The following is an 18,169-nucleotide window of genomic DNA, read 5'->3' as shown; positions in this document are numbered from 1 at the left end:
AGCAACAATAGAACACTCTGAAAATAATGGCCGGCAGCCACACGTGCTGCAGTGAACGGACAGCCATCCTTGTTTATAGTGATTCACATTGTACATATGTTCCCTCAGCCTTTCAATTATACAACGGCCTGTTTGACCGACGTAATACCTTCCACACGATAACAGCAGCTGATACACCACATTACAGATGCAATCTCTGAATTTATTTGCATGTTTTGTAGTGCAACCGAGGGTAGGTCTGGACGGAGGAACGGACAGCTTGCACAGGCGACTCAATTTTTGAGGGGCCGTAAAGACCACCTTCACATTAACTCGCTGTGCCACTTTCTTAAGATTGTGTGCTATCTTGTGCATATTGGAACCACGGCGAAAGCCTGTCTAGCTGTGACAGATGGGACTGCATTATCTGTCCATTTAGCCTTAAGTTCATGCAGCAGGCCTTCGGCAACAGAAACTTGCACGTGGTCGGGGTAACCAGCCGACGTCAGCCTTCAATATTGCTCAACAAAGCTTTCTGTAATCTTGTGCACACGTGATTTTCGCAAGGCATTCATGAAGCAAGATTTTGCAATACCTCACTTAACTAACTTAGAATGTGCGGAATGAAATGGCAAAACAGGCTTGTTTCCACGTGGTTTATACATCCAGCAAGTGCATCCATTATTCAGGAAAAGCTTAAAGTCAAGGAACCTGATTTCACAATTCTCAGAAAGTTCATAAGTAAGCTCAAAATGTTTAAAACCATTTCGCATCACGTCTAAAGCTGCAAGAGCGTCATTCTTATACGATGCAACGTCAGTGTCCATAAAAATTAAAAAATCATCTACGTATCTGAAAACGTGTGTCACATTAGTGTTAGTGAAAACTTCCGAAATGGATCTGTCTAATTTGCCTAAAAACAGGTCAATGACGATGGGAGCGATGCAAGAACCAATACAGATACCAGATTTTGGAAGGTGAGGTTTTCCATCCCATAGGATGTACGTCGACTGAAGGTAAAACCTTAAAAGCTCTAAAAACCCACTGACGCTGACGCCAGACTGGGTCTGGAATTTCGAGGCGCCATACTCATCTATATATTCTCCAATGCATTGTAACAATGAGTCATGCGGAATGGAATAGTACAAGTCCTTGACGTCTACAGAAAAGGCGAAAAGAGTCTTAGTGCAACGCGACGAAATAAACTCCTGGACTTCACAAGAACTTTTTACCAGAAATGGATCGTTCACTTCTAGGTACTTTAAGGTTTTCTGAAGGTAGAGTGCAATACATTTTTGCCAGTATTATTTTTAGATACAATTAACCTAAAAGGCATGTCGACCTGATGCGTTTTCGCACTGAAGAAGGCTTCAAGGAAATCTTTCTTGGCATCTGACATATTCTTAAGGACACTTACAAGGTTTAATTTGCGAAGCAGGCTCTTAGCTTTACTTTTGAGCTTTTTCGTCGACACTTCAGCATGACAGTTAAAAAGGGTCGAAACCGTGCGACAAGCTTTTTCCCGGTACTTTTTAAGGGACATTACGGCAAAGCCGCCCTCCTTGTCAGCAGGTAACACACATAATGAATGCTCCTTCATAAAATCTACAACGCGTTTTACTGGAAGAGTCGAAAGGCTCGCCTTACACCGACTTAGGATATCTACGCCGTCCGCTATGCAGCGGTCTTGCTCTTCTGGTGGAGCATGCCGAGAGACTTGTCGTACGGTAGCCAAAAGGTCGTGCGGGGAACGCTTAGGCTCCACCGCAAACTTCGGTCCCAACGAAAGCACTTTGGAGACATGCTGGGGCATGCCCAAGTCTTCCTTGTTGTAGATCGGCCATTTTGGCGGTTGATGTCGTGTTGTCGTCAACATGATCGCAGTTACCACTTGCCGAGTGGGCGCTATTTCATTTTGTATCAAGAAAAAAGTGCTTTCGGAAGAAGTTTGTCGCCTGTTTGGCGAGTTTACGCCGTCACAAGGACACGGGTCAAGAATCAAGATCTTGCGGGCAGAGTTGCAAAGACAAGTGCGGCTCTACAATGAGTACTTAAGTGCTCACGTACAGATCTCCAGCGCACCTTTTAATGCTGCGAAGAATCTGCGAGAACTTCGGCGGCATATTTATATGTCAACCGAGTTCCTCTGGAAGACTGAGCTCCTTCGGCTCCGCAGCCTAGCGCCCACATGACATCAACCGCCGAAATGGCCGATCTACAATCAGGAAGACCTGGACTTGCCCCAGCATGTCTGTAAAGTGCTTTCGTTGGGACCGAAGTTTGCGGTGGAGCCTAAGCGTTCCCCGCACGACCTTTTGGCTACCGTACGACAAGTCTCTCGGCGTGCTCCACCAGAAGAGCAAGACCGCTGCATAGCGGACGGCGTAGATGTCCTAAGTCGGTGTAAGGCAAGCCTTTTGACACTTCCGGTAAAACGCGTTGTAGATTTTATGAAGGAGCATTCATTATGTGTATTACCTGCTGACAAGGAGGGCGACTTTGCCGTAATGTCCCTTAAAAAGTAACGGGAAAAAGCTTGTCGCACGGTTTCGACCCTTTTTAACTGTCATGCTGAAGTGTCGACAAAAAAGCTCAAAAGTAAAGCTAAGAGCCTACTTCGCAAGTTAAACCTAGTATGTGTCCTTAAGAATATGTCAGATGCCAAGGGAGATTTTCTTGAAGCCTTCTTCAGCGCGAAAACGCAAAAGGTCGACATCCCTTTTAGGTTAATTGTATCTGAAAATAATACCTGACAAAAATGTATTGCACTCTACCTTCAGAAAGCCTTAAAGTACCTAGAAGTGAACGATCCATTTCTGGTAAAAAGTTCATGTGAAGTCCAGGAGTTTATTTCGTCGCGTTGCAATAAGACTCTTTTCGCCTTTTCTGTAGACATCGAAGACCTGTACTATTCCATTCCGCATGACTCATTGTTACAATGCATTGGAGATTATATAGATGAGTATGGCACCTCAAAATTCCAGACCCAGTCTGGTGTCAGCGTCAGTGGGTTTTTAGAGCTTTTAAGGTTTTACCTTCAGTCGACGTACATCCTATGGGATGGAAAACCTCACCTTCGAAAATCCGGTATCTGTATTGGTTCTTGCATCGCTCCCATCGTCAGTGACCTGTTTTTAGGCAAATTAGACAGATCTATTTCGGAAGTTTTCACTAACACTAATGTGACGCACGTTTTCAGATACGTAGATGATTTTTTAATTTTTATGGACACTGATGTTGCATCGTTTAAGAATGATGCTCTTACAGTTTGAGACCTGATGCGAAATGGTTTTAAACATTTTGAGTTTACTCATGAACTTTCTGAGAATTGTGAAATCAGGTTCCTTGACTTTAAGCTTTTCCTGAATAATGGATGCACTTGCTGGATGTATAAACCACGTGGAAACAAGCCTGTTTTGCCATTTCATTCCGCACATTCTAAGTTAGTTAAGTGAGGTATTGCAAAATCTTGCTTCATGAATGCCTTGCGAAAATCATGTGTGCACAAGATTACAGAAAGCTTTGTTGAGCAATATTGAAGGCTGACGTCGGCTGGTTACCCCGACCACGTGCAAGTTTCTGTTGCCGAAGGCCTGCTGCATGAACTTAAGGCTAAATGGACAGATAATGCAGTCCCACCTGTCACAGCTAGACAGGCTTTCGCCGTGGTTCCAATATGCACAAGATAGCACACAATCTTAAGAAAGTGGCACAGCGAGTTAATGTGAAGGTGGTCTTTACGGCCCCTCAAAAATTTAGTCGCCTGTGCAAGCTGTCCGTTCCTCCGTCCAGACCTACCCTCGGTTGCACTACAAAACATGCAAATAAATTCAGAGATTGCATCTGTAATGTGGTGTATCAGCTGCTGTTATCGTGTGGAAGGTATTACGTCGGTCAAACAGGTCGTTCAAACAGGTCGTTGTATAAATGAGAGGCTGAGGGAACATATGTACAATGTGGATCACTATAAACAAGGATGGCTGTCGGTTCACTGCAGCTTGTGCGGTTGCCGGCCAATATTTTCAGAGTGTTCTGTTGTTGCTAGATGCAGGGATCGTACCACACGCGAGATCATAGAGGCAGAAAAGATTTGCTCATTGAAAGATGCTTGTGTTAGCACCCCTTCTGTCGCGCTCACTGATAAGGAAAAGTTGTTCCTTTGCTTGTCAATGTGATGTACTTATGCATTGTCATTGTAAGGAAAAGTTGTTCCTTTGCTTGTCAATGTGATGTACTTATGCATTGTCATTGTGTTTTGCACATGACTAGTGCACTGGTAACTGTATAAAAGTGAATACCTTCACAAGAAATAAATTGTTGGCAGTTCAGCGCTCTGTCTCGTCTCTTCTCCTGTCCCCTCCTGCCCTGTCGTCTGCGCTGGTAAGCACCCTTTATGATGTTATACCAACACGCCCAATCCCATTGTCTTTGGCTTTCATCGGAATAATCGTGTTAAATGTCGGGTCTAACACAAAGGTCACTTTGCTACCTGCACAGGCCTTGTTTGTGAAAAGCTCACTTTTCGTATACAGCAAAGTAAAAAAACTAAGACACTTGTTAGTTTGCACTTATCTGTACTTGTCACTACGTTTTGTTTGTCGTTTTTGTTTAAACAGTGCGTTCAGTGTCGAGCAGTTAATGTTATTTTGCTCTCGTCCTGTATAGTATGTTCTCTGTGTCATTTGTGCCTGAGCAGTGCGCTGCACGTTTCGATCTGCTTGCCGTTCTCAGTGTTACATTTAAGGTTTAAATGTGCGAAAAAATGCACGCCGGTTTAATCTCTGCGTTAGCTGTGTTCGTCACCCCTGCTCGTGCGCTTTTTCCTGCTTGTAAAACACGATGCGTGGGTGGATGTTGTCGATTGGGATAATATAAGAAAACATGACAGCGACGGCCATTGGCATAGCCAGGCGGGGCAAAAATATTTTTTGCCATGGCATATATATAGCTCAATATTACCATTTGCATGCCCCCCCTCCCCTTTCAGATCAAGGTGCACTCCCCCCCCCCCCCCCCAAATTATAAAAAATTTTACCTACGCCCCTGGCAATGGCAATGACCGGTCGAGAATGTCCTTGTAATGGCTATCACATTAAATACGAAATCGCCCTCACCTTCTAGTCGTCTTAGGCGTATGCATAAAGTACCCATGAGGGTTTTTTTTCTTTATGCACTCGTTTCTACAGGACACTATAGGGGGAGGTTTCCGCGTATAGACAGAACGTTCTAGCCACATAAAACATTGCTGCAAAAGGAAAACGAAGTTTGTTAAATCTTGTAGCTTCAGCACAGAGATATGAGTGCTGGAGGAGGTTGGTTTTATGAGACTAGCTAAATGACGTCTTGTTAAGCCCAGCAGTATAATCGGTTGTGGAGAAAAAGAACCTTTCTTTATCCTTGAAGTCACCTCTGGGAAATGCAGTTGTGACTGTGTGTGTCTGCAGTGTTGTCTGTCTCAGCGTTTGTCTATCTCATATACTGATAACCACATAGGTGTATAGTAAGTGATTTCATAAAGTGTAATATTTTTCAACCAGTATTCTGTTTATTTGCTACAAAAATAATCATTGAACAAGTTTTTTCAGAATGACCATCATAATGATGCCACTATTTTTGCATCATCAACTAAAATAGAGAGTGCTCCTATAAGATGACTGGCTTCATGAGATTTGAAATGAATGGAGATATTTCTAGCTCTTCACAGGGAACAAGTGCCCCAAAATAATTATTCATTCCCTTGAACATAAATGCAACTTGCTTCTCCTCCAGGATGTGAACTTAGCTGCTCCAGATTTCTCCAAAATGGAAAATTGTGCTGCTTCAAAGTGCTCCAAAATAGAAACTCCTACTGCTCCAATGTGCTCCGAAAATTGCTCTAAATCAGAACACCTCGGTGGCATCACTCAGGATGTACATATGGCGCCAGAAAGAAAGTTGATGCCACAGCTACTACTTCCTTTGTGTTTCTTTGTTTTTTGTTATTTCTTTACCACAAAAGTGGGTAGTGTGGCATTGTGGCCACACAGTCTTATCAATAGGGGCATATCAGCCGGCACTAGCTTCCTACAAATTCCAGCATGCAACCAAAAAATGATAACAAGTGAGTCGCCGTCACTGCACAGCCCTGTCCCCTTGATGCCACATGCATAGACTCAGTCCACTCCGCATAACCTCTTCGTTTTCGAGTGCTCTTTATGTGAGTAGCCTTCAGACAAAGTTTTTTAACATTTTTTTTATTTCTAAACCACAGTGCAGTGTTACAGGCGCAATATCTTTTCAAGCGGTCCATTTCAAAATGAAGTGCTGCAGCGGCATACATGCATGCTTTCCCTGCAGTACGCTGCGACCGGTTGTCTGGTTGTGAGCGGCTGAGTTGTGTCGTGACTCTCCGCCAAGTGCTGTTTTTTGGCGCGCTATCTATCTAGCGCTGGTCTCCTTTATGACACCAGCTGGTAGAAAAAGTGTGTTCCTCACTCACTGTTATGGCTACCAGCGGTGCTAACTACCAGTGGTGCTCTCAGGTTTGCATGCGCATAAAATACCGGATAAAGGGGACGAGAGGATGACCGTCACTGTTGCTCAATTACTAAAGCAGTCCACTATGGTGGAGCAGTGGTTATGGTGTTGGCTGCTCACCTAGAGGTCGCGGTTTGATCCCAGCCATGGGAGTCTTATTTTCGATGGAGACCCCTATGCTTTCCTTGGGTTCATTGTCTGAGGGTTTTCAATATCAACAAAAAATAAATGAAATGAGCTCTTAAAAATTACCTTCTTTTAATAAATGCGTCTGGAAGCATTTGTGAACTGTGGTGTTTCTTCAATAATTATGTTGTGAAAAACTTCACTACTGTCACCTGTCTTTTTTTGTATTAATTGCAGGCATCATACTGGAAACGCAGTTTTTTCAATGATGCAAAAATAGAACCAGTCGAGTGTGTTTTTTGAAGTTGTATGCAAGAAAAGTTACATGTAATTTGACCCTAAATTAAAGAATGATGCTTATAGCTTCACTTGTTTAAATTGTTGTATTAAGTGGATAAATATGTAGTACATAAGATAAGTATGTAGTATATTATAAAGATTAAATCCAGAGGTAGGCATGGGAATTCATTAGCAACATGAAAATTGAGTAACTTAAAATTGGATTTCTGGGGGAACTTTTTTGTCTCTAAGAGGTGTATTCATTTTATCACATGCTAGTCTAGTAAGAAAGTTATCAAGGGTATCTGCCAACTTGGAAAACTTGGCATTCTCAAAAAATTTTAATTGTTGAGCCCCTAGGCCTGGAGAAAGTTGAGTAAAAGCTTAGAGAATCTGTGCTACTCTTAGGGGATGAACAGTCGATTGCATCTGTAACAACATTCAAGTGCAGCGAAAATTTCTTCATGACCAGGTTTCTCGTAGGAACAAATGTGTTGGCGGGGGGGGGGGGGGGTAGCTTGCTGGCTATGCCCCCCCCCCCTCTGTTATTGCACACATAACCTCTAGAGGTAAAACTCAGAAGCGCACAGATTCTAAATTGTACAGATTAATAGAGAGTCTTTCATCTTTGTTGAAACTTAATGGCGCAACATATAATACTAAACATTATTATTTTATTACATGTTGCGCTATTAAGTTTTCCCACACCATATATTCACACAAGTTCACCTGAAGGTTTCGCTCTTGCCAACATGTTTATCAACTATGCGAAAAAAAGGTTTCAGTTTGGTTGTTAGGAAAAAGGCAGGCAGCATGCACACCTTTCACTGATGCACATTGCCCTTGCAGGTGTCTGGTGACGCCTCAGAGGAACAAGTGCTGGTGGCGGCACAGGCATACCAATCGCGGCCCCTCCTGCTGCAGAAGGTGCTTAACGACCTTTTCCACGTGTTTCGCTATGAGGCCTGTGAGCATCCACACCTTGCTCTGGATGTTGTGCTTGCCTCCATGACCCGGCATCTCAACGACAAGCATATTCAGATTGCCGGAAGGTGAGTGGATGTGCTAGTTACTTCAGTTAGCCAATTCGAGTTGTTCTTAGTATAAAAAAATGAGGAAGGCCTCTAGACTTGAAGACGCATTGCTGGGAGGTGCCATCATACCACCACGATCATACCTGCAGATATAAAAAGAATTTGTTCAGCAGGTGATGACATGATACCATCTTGACTACATTTGTGTCTTTGCACCTGTATTGCTCTTTTGTGCCCTTTTCTCGAACACCCATATTGCAAATGAGTTTTGTGACCTTTCTATAATAAGGTGGAAGAAGGTCCATGCAAGGAAAAACAAAAATAATCCACCTTAGAATATGGCACGCGGCTGTGTAGGAAGCCCAGTGTGGTTTTTCGGGATACTGTGCAATTGAAAATGAACTTCAAGGACACTTCAGCTTTGCCATCAAGAGAAAATTGCGACAGCATAAGGGGGCCCTGTGCACACCGCTTTTTTAATCACTGTCCTGGCTTTGCTTCTTTGACAGCTCAAGTGAGCCGCTGGCAGACAAACGTCTGTGCGCGTAAGATTGGCCGCTCTATCTGTCCTAGAATGCTAACTGCAAGTTCAGCTGCAAAGTATTTGCTACAGCATAATTCTTCCTTTTTCAAATTGTTGAAGTACCCACTACATGTCTATAAGGCAACATGGGCATCTGTGAGGCTGCACACTTGATTGATGCTGCTGCTGATTAAATTTGTTCGAGTGCTTTTTAATGGTTTGGCCAATAAGCAAACCCTTTATTTATTGTGCAGTTCACAGGGTGGGACATCTGCCTTAATTCTACACTTCTGCCTCATAATACTGCATGGGTTAGGCGCTCGTTGCACTACACATTCATATAGAGTACTTTTTCGCAAACTTCTCAAGCACTGGCTTGGCTTTGCGCTAGTGCATCTGCCTGTCATACAGAATGCCTGTGTTCGCTTCCCACTCATACTAAATATTTTTGTTATTTATTTATTTGCATCTATTTTCATTTTTCGCTCGCGCCAACACTGGCATCAACACCGGAATTTTCGCGAAATAAGCACTGAAACGCTATTGCATTGAAATTTGACCAGGACAGGGGATTTTATTTGACAAATAAACCTTGGACTGGTGCCTTTATATGCAGTTACACAACTAACCATTTTGGAGAAAGGTAAAATCAATAGAGCACTCCAAGTGCACGAATGCCATATATGGCAAGTAGGATCTGAGTAATGCTAGTGAGGTTGAGAAAAAGCGCATTTTTACATCGTAGAGAAACATTCCAACCATTCTAAGGGGACAAGGGGCAGTGCAGGTGTCAGCGTCTGTTGAACCAAGAATAGGTGGGAGCGTGGGCTGTGCCCTTCAGTTAGTGCTTCTTCCAGCCAGGAAACAAGGCGTATGTTGAGTATGTGAGGCGGATTGATAGCCAGAGTGAACTGCTAACACTACCTTTTGCACTGTGTTCTATTGATAACAAGTACCGTAAAAACCTGCATAAAGTCCGGACCCGCTCACTACAGTCGACGTTCGATTCCCCGGACCCTCAAGGGACCGCGAAAACGTCTGTAAAATGGGGCTGTCTAGAAAAACGAAAGCAAACATAAACGCACTTCTTCATAGATATTTTTTACTGTTGGAGAGGGTTCTGGCAGGAGTACAGGGTTCTTATAACAATTAAGGAAATGCATCGTTTGGGTCGCTCTGAAAAGAGCAAAAAAAAAAAAAAAAAAAAAGATAAAAATTCCAATGTGGCCAGCGCTGCCACATTTATTAACACTTAGGCAGAAAAAATAAGTCGCTTATTTTCATTTGCTTGGCGTTCCACTTGCCCGCGATGATGTCTGTCTTAATTTCAGTCAGCGTCATGCTATTTGTTGTTGCAGTTGTCTGAATTCTTCGTAACTTGACGAACGAACGAATTCTTCATCGGTCTTTTCCACACACAGCTCAAGGTCTTTATCAGAATCGGCAAAGCCCTCAAGGGTCATCCGGGCTAGAATTGAAGCACCAGCAATGTGCAGATAATCAAAGGCAACATCAGGGGGGTGGAAGTTCATTGCACATGCTGTCCACTTCGGACGACCGTCTCAGCATCCAGTATGAAGCTCGCGTTGCGAAAACAGTTCTGGAGGGTTCGTTGCTTTACGAATCTGCAAGCACACAGATGGCAGCAGACCATAGGTCAACAGTGTAGATTTTCTCGCTGTCTGAGAACAGGCTGCATAGCACCATGTGGCCCAAGCTACGGCTGGTAACGGATTGGCGTGCGCTGGATTGCGGCATCATCGGTTTCGAGGGCGCAGCAGCCGGGCCGCGGTGGGTTCGAGAGTCCAAAAATAACCAAAATGGCGGCGTCGACAGGGACAATGAGTCTGTGATTAGCGGTAAAAAGTCTAAAAGATTGGATGGCGAAAGCTGCAAACGTCCGGACTTTCAGACTGTTTATTATATTGACTCAATGGGAAGTTGACGGGGCCACAGATGAGTGCGGAAAATCAGGCATGTCCGGGATATCAGGCGTCCGAGAAATCAGACGTCGACTGTTATCTGAGCTGTATTTTCGGCATAGAAAACTGGAGAAAACAAATTGTCATCCAAATTTAGCCTAGGCAAAACAGAAACTGAACACATTTATTCACACACTTATTCATTCTCGTCCGAGGCACTTTATTTCAAAACTTCCTAGTAAAAAATGTTCTCCAACAGCACTATATCTTCAGTGCCATCAGGGGTATTTGAAATTGAGCAATTCTTAAAGGTACGATGAACGAGCACTTCGAGAATGTGAATCCAAGCTACTGCGATCTATGTGCACAGGATCAATGGTAAGGCCCATTTTAGCAGGGGTCACTTCCGGCCCTCCGGACCTCATGATGTGGTACTGAAATGGTTTATTTAGGCACACACAGGGGTGACACAGCTATGAATATTGCACATTTTTGATACATTTCCGTTGTTTTGCGCGAAGCTGCTCCAAAAGCATAAAATTTGCGAAAATTGCTCCAAGGCACCTCGAAAGCTAGATTTTCGAGGCAAACCTCAGCTTCAGTGGAAAAATGGGCCAAATTGATTAATAAGACTTGCCCAATAGCGATTTTTTTTTTACTTTGCACTTTTCTGGTGACGAAGGCTGCCATGGTGCCATCATAATCTCCTCTAAACTGTTGTAAATATACGTGACCCCGCAAGAATGTGCTGCCGTGCGTCGAGCGTGCTGCTTTCACTAGCTAGGCTGTGTGTTCTAGTGCCACTGTCACCTTACCAAAACCACAGAGGCGAGTGGCGAGCGTAGCAGGGTTGACTTTTAGGTTCTTTGTTGTGCGTAGTGGGTTCTTCTGGTGGCTGCAGGTTCCTCCAGTCGCTCTAGTTTTCATGTCGCTGGTGCACGCAGTCACCTACGCGTACGTGTTTGTCGTGAGTGAGTAACTGTAAACGCGAAGTCATTTCCCTGCATGCCAGGCGTCTCCTGGATTCTCTGACGCGTGCACATGGTTTCCCTAAATGGGTCTCATGAGCGACGGAACACATGCCGCCCATACCTGATTTATGCCAATTAGGTGCTAACGTATTTAGACAAATATGTTCTCATTGCGTTCTGCATTTAAAAAAGCCATTGCACGCAAAATACACGCATCGGTGTCTGCAGGTAGAGAGAAACACTTGGTTATTTGCGAAGGCATGGTGACAGAATGTGCGTTCAAACCATTTTAAACGATATGAATGAACACCTTTGTGCTTGATTCCTGACTCATGATGCGTCAGCGATCACATGGCACAGTTTTGATGAATGGTGATTGGCCACTGCTCCGTTTTGTAATCTAAACTCTCAACGTGTGCTTTAGGAGTCGTTCCTGCATGTGTGCCGGCTCTGGACTATGCTTTTAGGCTTAGCTCGATTGGTGTTTCGGTCGGCGGCAGTGTGGTTTCGTTTTTTTTTTCTTAATATGTAATAAAATCAGCCTCTGTACATTCGGCGGTTCATTTGCGTAGACACAAATTTCTTATCTGCACTGTGTAAGTGCTTTAAGCTTGTTTCACATGCCGCGATTTCAGTGAAAAAAATCGTTCCGGTCGCTCCAATTGCTCTGTTCGCAACTGCCGCTAATGGTGGTTCGGTTTCACATGAACTGCAAACGGTCTGCGATTTTCGCTTTGCGACTGGAGCGGCGAGCATCGTTTCTTGTCACAGTTCTTTGTGGCAGACACAGTAGAAGTTTTCAAATATAATGCAACAATCTGTGCGTTATAATAATAACAAGTTTCCATGAACTGTAATGAAGAGCACTTGTGTTTCATCATTCAAGAACACTATCCAATCTAACTTATTTTAATATGTGCAGCAGTGACCATTACCAACACAATCATGTAGACACAATTTTGATGGCTTGGTCAGCCCAGCCCTATTTCTATGGTTCCCGACCAAAAATCGCTCAGCCACTGCAATCAGAGTGAAAATTTTTTTGCGTATTGGTAGCTCGCCGTGGACCGCCGGGGCGGGAGTGAACTGCTCTTCTTTTCACTGCGAGCGAATTCGCAGACTTAAAATCGCTACTTGTTGTGTCATGTGAAACGGCCTTTACATGAGTTGCAGAGCGGCAGTCGCAAGTCGATGTATTATCAGGAGTTCTACATCGATGGTGATGACCTATGATTAAAAAAAAAAAAAAAAGAACTGGTCAACGTGTGCCGTATTAATAACGTTTGGTTTCTCGCGTGGAGAGACGCTATCAGTAAAACTCGTTTATCGCTTAGTACCATACGCATGCACTTTACGAGATAGTCGGCGCGGCGAGGTTTCTTGGCTCCCGCGCTACAATCTTGAAGGTGGTCTCGCACGAGATGGTCTCGCTCCCATTACGTGTCACAGCGTCCCTATACTGAAATGTGGGGTTTAACATCCCAAAACTACCATATAATTATGAGAGACGCCAGCGTCCCCATATTGGGCTCGGTGGTGGGCAGCTGGCATGGCCGCCGAATATATTTCTATACATATGACATCCAACGTCTCTCTCAAGCTTCCTGAACGCCCTCTAAGAAAAAGAGGGCGCACCGAAGCAATACATAGCATCTTTGCTAAGCCAACAGAAATTTTTCCTCGTTTTCATGTGATTCACTGCACAGAGCCGCAAAAGGCCATCGAAACCCTGTCCCCATTTCTTGTTGTGAAGTGTCTTTCTGACACAATAGGACCCGGCTATAAGGCCACCAAAATGACCAGTGGTGACCCGTTACTTCAACTACGAGACATATTCCAGTACAAAAAGCTTTCCAACCTTGTGGCATTTGGCACTGGTCCAATCACGGTGACCCCTCATCGGTCAATGAACACCATCAAAAGAGTTATCTCCGAAGATGATCTTCTGAACTTGAATGAAGAAGAGCTCCTCAAAGGATGGAAGGACCAGTATGTAATCGAGGTACAAAGGATTAAGATAAGGCGAGAAAAGAAAAGTCTTGACAAAATTTCTAATCATAACTTTCGCTTCAACTGTTTTGCCTGAGTGGCTAGAAACTGGCTACACAAAAACAAGCATCAGACCATACATTCCAAATCCGTGCAGGCGCTTTAAATGCCAGCATTTCGGCCATGGTTCGCAGAGTTGTAGAGGCCAACTGACCTGTGCCAAACGCGGCAATCATCAACATTCCTCTAATACTTGTGATCGTTTTAGAAGAACGGCTCCTATACCAAGGCCGCTAGCGTCAGTATGGAGGATAGTCGGTGCGGCTTCGTCAAAGTGGCAGAGCAGAGGTTCAGACGTGAGGACCCCTTCAACAGGTCGAATGCCGTTTTACATTCTTGAAACTACACAAAGGAGACGTTGGAAGCAAGTAGCTGGTGTAATGGAGCAGCTACTGAGGGGAAGTTCTTGATAAACCAGTGAAAATAGGAGGCGAGGCCAAGGAAACTATGAAGCTCCTTTGGTCTTTCAGGTCGCGGAAAGTGAAGGACTGCAGAAATCTTGTCAGGGTCGGGCCGAATGCCATCTTTGCTAACGGCGTGTCGAGGTACACTCCAGGCAAAAAGTGGCTTCACATCTGCTGCCAAGACATACCAAAAGCTTCCACTGCAGAATTTTTTTTACAAAACCTCCTTCTTATGAACTTGTACAATTCATATCGACCTTAAGTCTGAAGTTGCTTGGTGTTTTAACGTGCTTAATTTGCTTACTTGTGACAGTCCGCTCGACTGTGCAAACTGTGATGGTGGGCACGCGGCATACTTGAGAGCCTGCCCTACTAGGAAACAGGAAAAAGAAATAATTACACTGAAACACAAAGAAAATATTTCATTCAAGCAAGCACGAAGACGGGTTGCACCGTTTTACGGCACATTCCATGCTGATGCGGCGCGCCAGGTAGCAGCATCGCACCAGCTATCACCACAAGCCCAGCCCGCACTAAGCGAGCTGTTGGCTGCGGCTCATGCCCTTTTGGTGGAAGTAGTTAGGTCTACTCCACCTACCCAGCGAGAAAGTCCTGCTACTTTGGGGCTCCTGGCACCAACACCAACGGCGAAAGCCTGTGCCACGCGTACTGAAAGCTTAGTACCACCACAACCGGACACGGTGGGCACAGCCAAGGCTTCCTCACCCTCTATGGCCCCAGCTGGCGCTGGTAACAGTCAGCGTGGCGTGGACACTAAAACAATCCCATCGGCTTCTAGGCCGGTGGGTGTAAAGGTCTGGCCCACTGGGGCGAGGCTTTTCAGAAAGACCTCACGCTCGCCCGTTGCCTCGGCAAAAGTAATGGACACCACACCTATTCCAAAGGCGCATAATGTGCCTATGGAGCGGCGAGAGTCCCTCGACCACTTCAAAAGAGATAAGGTTCATGTTAAAGGGCCTGGAAGGGGCCCTTTAACCTAAACCCTATTTTTGTACACACAGCACTGCTTTAGACATAAAATGGGGACACAAATTTTGCAATGGAACTTCAAAGGACTGCTGAGAAACCTCGATGATATCCAAGAACTTTTACATGAACTTTCGCCAAAAGTGCTGTGTGTACAAGAAACACACCTAAAATCTAAAAACATTAACTTCTTATGCCATAATGTTATATTCTGAAAAGACCGGGATGATGTTGTGGCGTCATCTGGTGGCGTAGCCATTATAGTCAATCAAGGAATCGCATGCTCTCATTTACCCCTTCAAACATCCCTTGAGGCAGTGGCTATTTGAGCCGTCATCTTCAATAAACTCGTCACTATCTGTTCTTTTTACCTACCCACGCATCACCAGCTCCAAAAACAAGAATACCAGTTTTCATTATGAGTCGTCAAGGTATTAAGAAACTTTATGAACATTGTACATTCTTTATGTATGTCCTCTCTCTTATGACCCTCTATGATGTTGACAGTATTACGAAATAAATAAAATAAATAAATTTCAGGCTTTAATGATGAACTCCCAGAACCTTATCTGGTTCTTGGAGACTTTAGTGCACACAGTAGTTTATGGAGAGATTCTCGCTGCGATGCACGAGGTCGTTTAATTGAACAGTTCCTTTTCTCATCCGGCACTTGTTTCTTGAATCAGAAGCAACCAACATATTACAGCCTGGCAAACAACACCTACTCGTCCATAGATCTTAGCATTACATCCTCATAACTCCTACCTCTACTCAAACGGAAGGTTATTAATAATCCTTACGGAAGTGACCATCTTCCAATAATTCTGAGCACATCAATAGATAACGCATACCCTCCGCAGGCTCCGAGATGACAGATTGATAAGGCTGACTGGGAAAAGTTTCAAAACGCGACTCACCTAAGTTAATTTAATTTACGTGACTTGAGCGTAGATGCAGCTGTTGAATTCTTCACAGCTTTTCTAATTGATGCTGCTACAAAGTGTATCCCACAAACGGAACCGTGCACCAAACGACGTGTTCCTTGGTGGAATGTGAGTGTCGAAATGCACGAAAAGAGCAAAATAAGGCATGGAAGTTGCTCAGGGATTCACCGACAGCCGAAAACCTTGACAACTTTAAGAAGATAAAATCCCAAGGCAGAAGAACATGCAGACAGGTTAGAAAAGAAAGCTGGCATAAGTTTTTATCCGGAATCATTTTATATACACAGAAGGCGAGAGTCTGGAAAATGGTAGGTAAGGTAGTAGGACGGCAATCTCATTCGCTTCCTCTTGTGAACACACAAGGCGACAGCTTGGAGGACCAGGCAAACCCTCTCGGGGCGCACTTCGAACAGGTCTTCAGCTTGTCGCACTGTACCACATTGTTCCAGAGATACAAAACAATAATCGAAAAACGGAAACTAGAACGCGAACCTACAAAACACGAACCATACAATCAGGGCCGTACCCAGGAAATTTTTTCGGGGGGGGGGGGGGGGGGGTTGCGTGTAGAACGACTGCCATTTTTTAAGATTTATACTGGCCTATTTTCGTGAATAAAACAAGTACATCGCTTACTTGTAATAATTTGATGGTACTTTTCAATTATTTGTACCCAAATAAAGAAATTGGTATGTCAACCTCAAATTTTGGTTAAAGCAAGAAATAAGTTTGGACAATAGCACCACCAATGTCGGGGACACCGCGACCAACGGCTCCTGATGAAGTAACACAATGTAACTGCGGTACAAAAACGGTATGTATGTGTTACAAGCTGTCACTCTAGCGTCGCCAGCGCGAAGTCGGCGACGGGAATGGCAGCAGGTTAGGTCATTCCGTACGTAAGCAGAGACAGTGAAGAGATCAGAGACGTATGTGGGGAAAAACAAAACTCTAGGGATATTGCAGCACTGCAGAGGAATCTAGGAATATTGCAGAGGAATCTAGTACAACACTTAATACCAACTAATAAAATACATATAAAATCCATAAATCAGCTTACAAGAGAGAAGTATTACAAACTATACAAAACTAACCAACAATAAAACTACAGATGAGAAAGTCCGAAGGTATAAACAGGTGAAGGGATACCTGTGATGACCGGCAGCGTTGAGTCCACGACGATCGAATGCGAGAAGTCAGAGAGAGTTCTGGCACAACTGCGATGTCGGCGGTGTTGCAGCGCTGGTGTTTCCGGGAGGCTAGTGCTTGAAGCCGATCTCGGGCAGGTTGAGCTTACTCGAGATTCTAGTACCGATGCCTACGTTACAGACGTTAATTTCGCGTCACAACTAGACGAATGGCTAAGTTTAGGTGGCCAGCCGACACGGAGCCACAACCACTTAAGGGATACTTCTTGATCTCCTTCTACACCATGTTGGTCAGCAACTAGACTGCTTAGCAAGGCGAAATCCTGCTCTTAAATCGACCTCCGTGTCCCCTGATTCTCGTCCTGGGGGAAAAGAGACCTCTACATGGGTCCAATCATGCACGTTTCATTCTTAGAAACTCCACCCTAAAAATATATTGACCAAGTCCCTTTTTAATTAGGAGAGGGTCCTCAACTAAGCGAAAGCAACAACCTGCTGGGGTTCTCTCATATGGCTTGTCCACAAGCAGTTTTGCCCGTGGGAATGGTAAGTTTCCTTAGTTTCAGCCGGTGCGTCTTGCAGTCTACAGCTAGTTCGGGGTGCATCGCGGCCTTTGAGGACCCTGCCGACGCCGCCGTAGGTACAAAGGATCAAACATCGGCGAATAACGTTTGAAGAAGAACACCCCATTCAGTACTTCCCTGCACCAAAGGCCAGTCTTTTCATGAGCGAACGGTTCCACCGGTCAGCGGGGGAGTGCGGCGCCCGTTAATTTGCCGTTACGCCAGGTCGCAAAAATGGCAGTCCGTGACAGCATGTATGCAAGCAAACAAACAAGTCGCCCGACATTCCGATCTTCTTGTTACCGTTCGCACATTCTGCTTGCTGGATAGTTTCCTCGTAATTGCGAAAGGATAGAAGGGTTGAAGCTTGGGCTAGTTGGGTTTAGCTTTTAATCGACTCTTGAAACATAGAGGGAAGTTTAAACGAGGAAGTTTTTCTTTCTCGGCAACTTGCAAAATTCTGTGAGGACTTGTTCTGGGGTCACTTGAAGTTCTCGATGGATGCTGAGCAGTGCTAGTCCGGTCAATCTGTCGTTGTTCATATGATTTCGAAGGTAGCTCTTCAGCCTTCTCAGTGTGGAAAAAGTCCATTCCGGGGTCGACGTCGACACGGGTAAAATCGCCAGGATAGAAAGTAGGCTGTGGATGTTCAGAAAAAAGTCGCGGTTGCACATCTCTAAGGCCTGTAAAGCACAAGCTGGGCGATTCTTTTCTTCGATCTGGC

The 18,169-nt window shown here is 44.5% G+C and overlaps 1 protein-coding gene across 2 annotated transcripts in view; it reads left to right on the top strand.

Moving 5' to 3' along the window:
* Positions 1-18,169, top strand: part of LOC119160999 (protein zer-1 homolog) — a 214,168-nt gene that overhangs the window by 69,153 nt on the left and 126,846 nt on the right. For both annotated transcript variants that reach the window (XM_037413298.2, XM_075880180.1), the window contains exon 7: positions 7,750-7,952. In XM_037413298.2, the coding sequence (XP_037269195.2) occupies positions 7,750-7,952 (203 nt within the window). The remainder of the gene's footprint in view (positions 1-7,749; positions 7,953-18,169) is intronic.

This window comes from Rhipicephalus microplus, chromosome X (assembly GCF_043290135.1).
Source record: "Rhipicephalus microplus isolate Deutch F79 chromosome X, USDA_Rmic, whole genome shotgun sequence".
NCBI classification, from domain to species: domain Eukaryota; kingdom Metazoa; phylum Arthropoda; class Arachnida; order Ixodida; family Ixodidae; genus Rhipicephalus; species Rhipicephalus microplus.
Note: the sequence above shows the minus strand (reverse complement) of the source record. Positions and strands in the feature narration are given on the sequence as shown.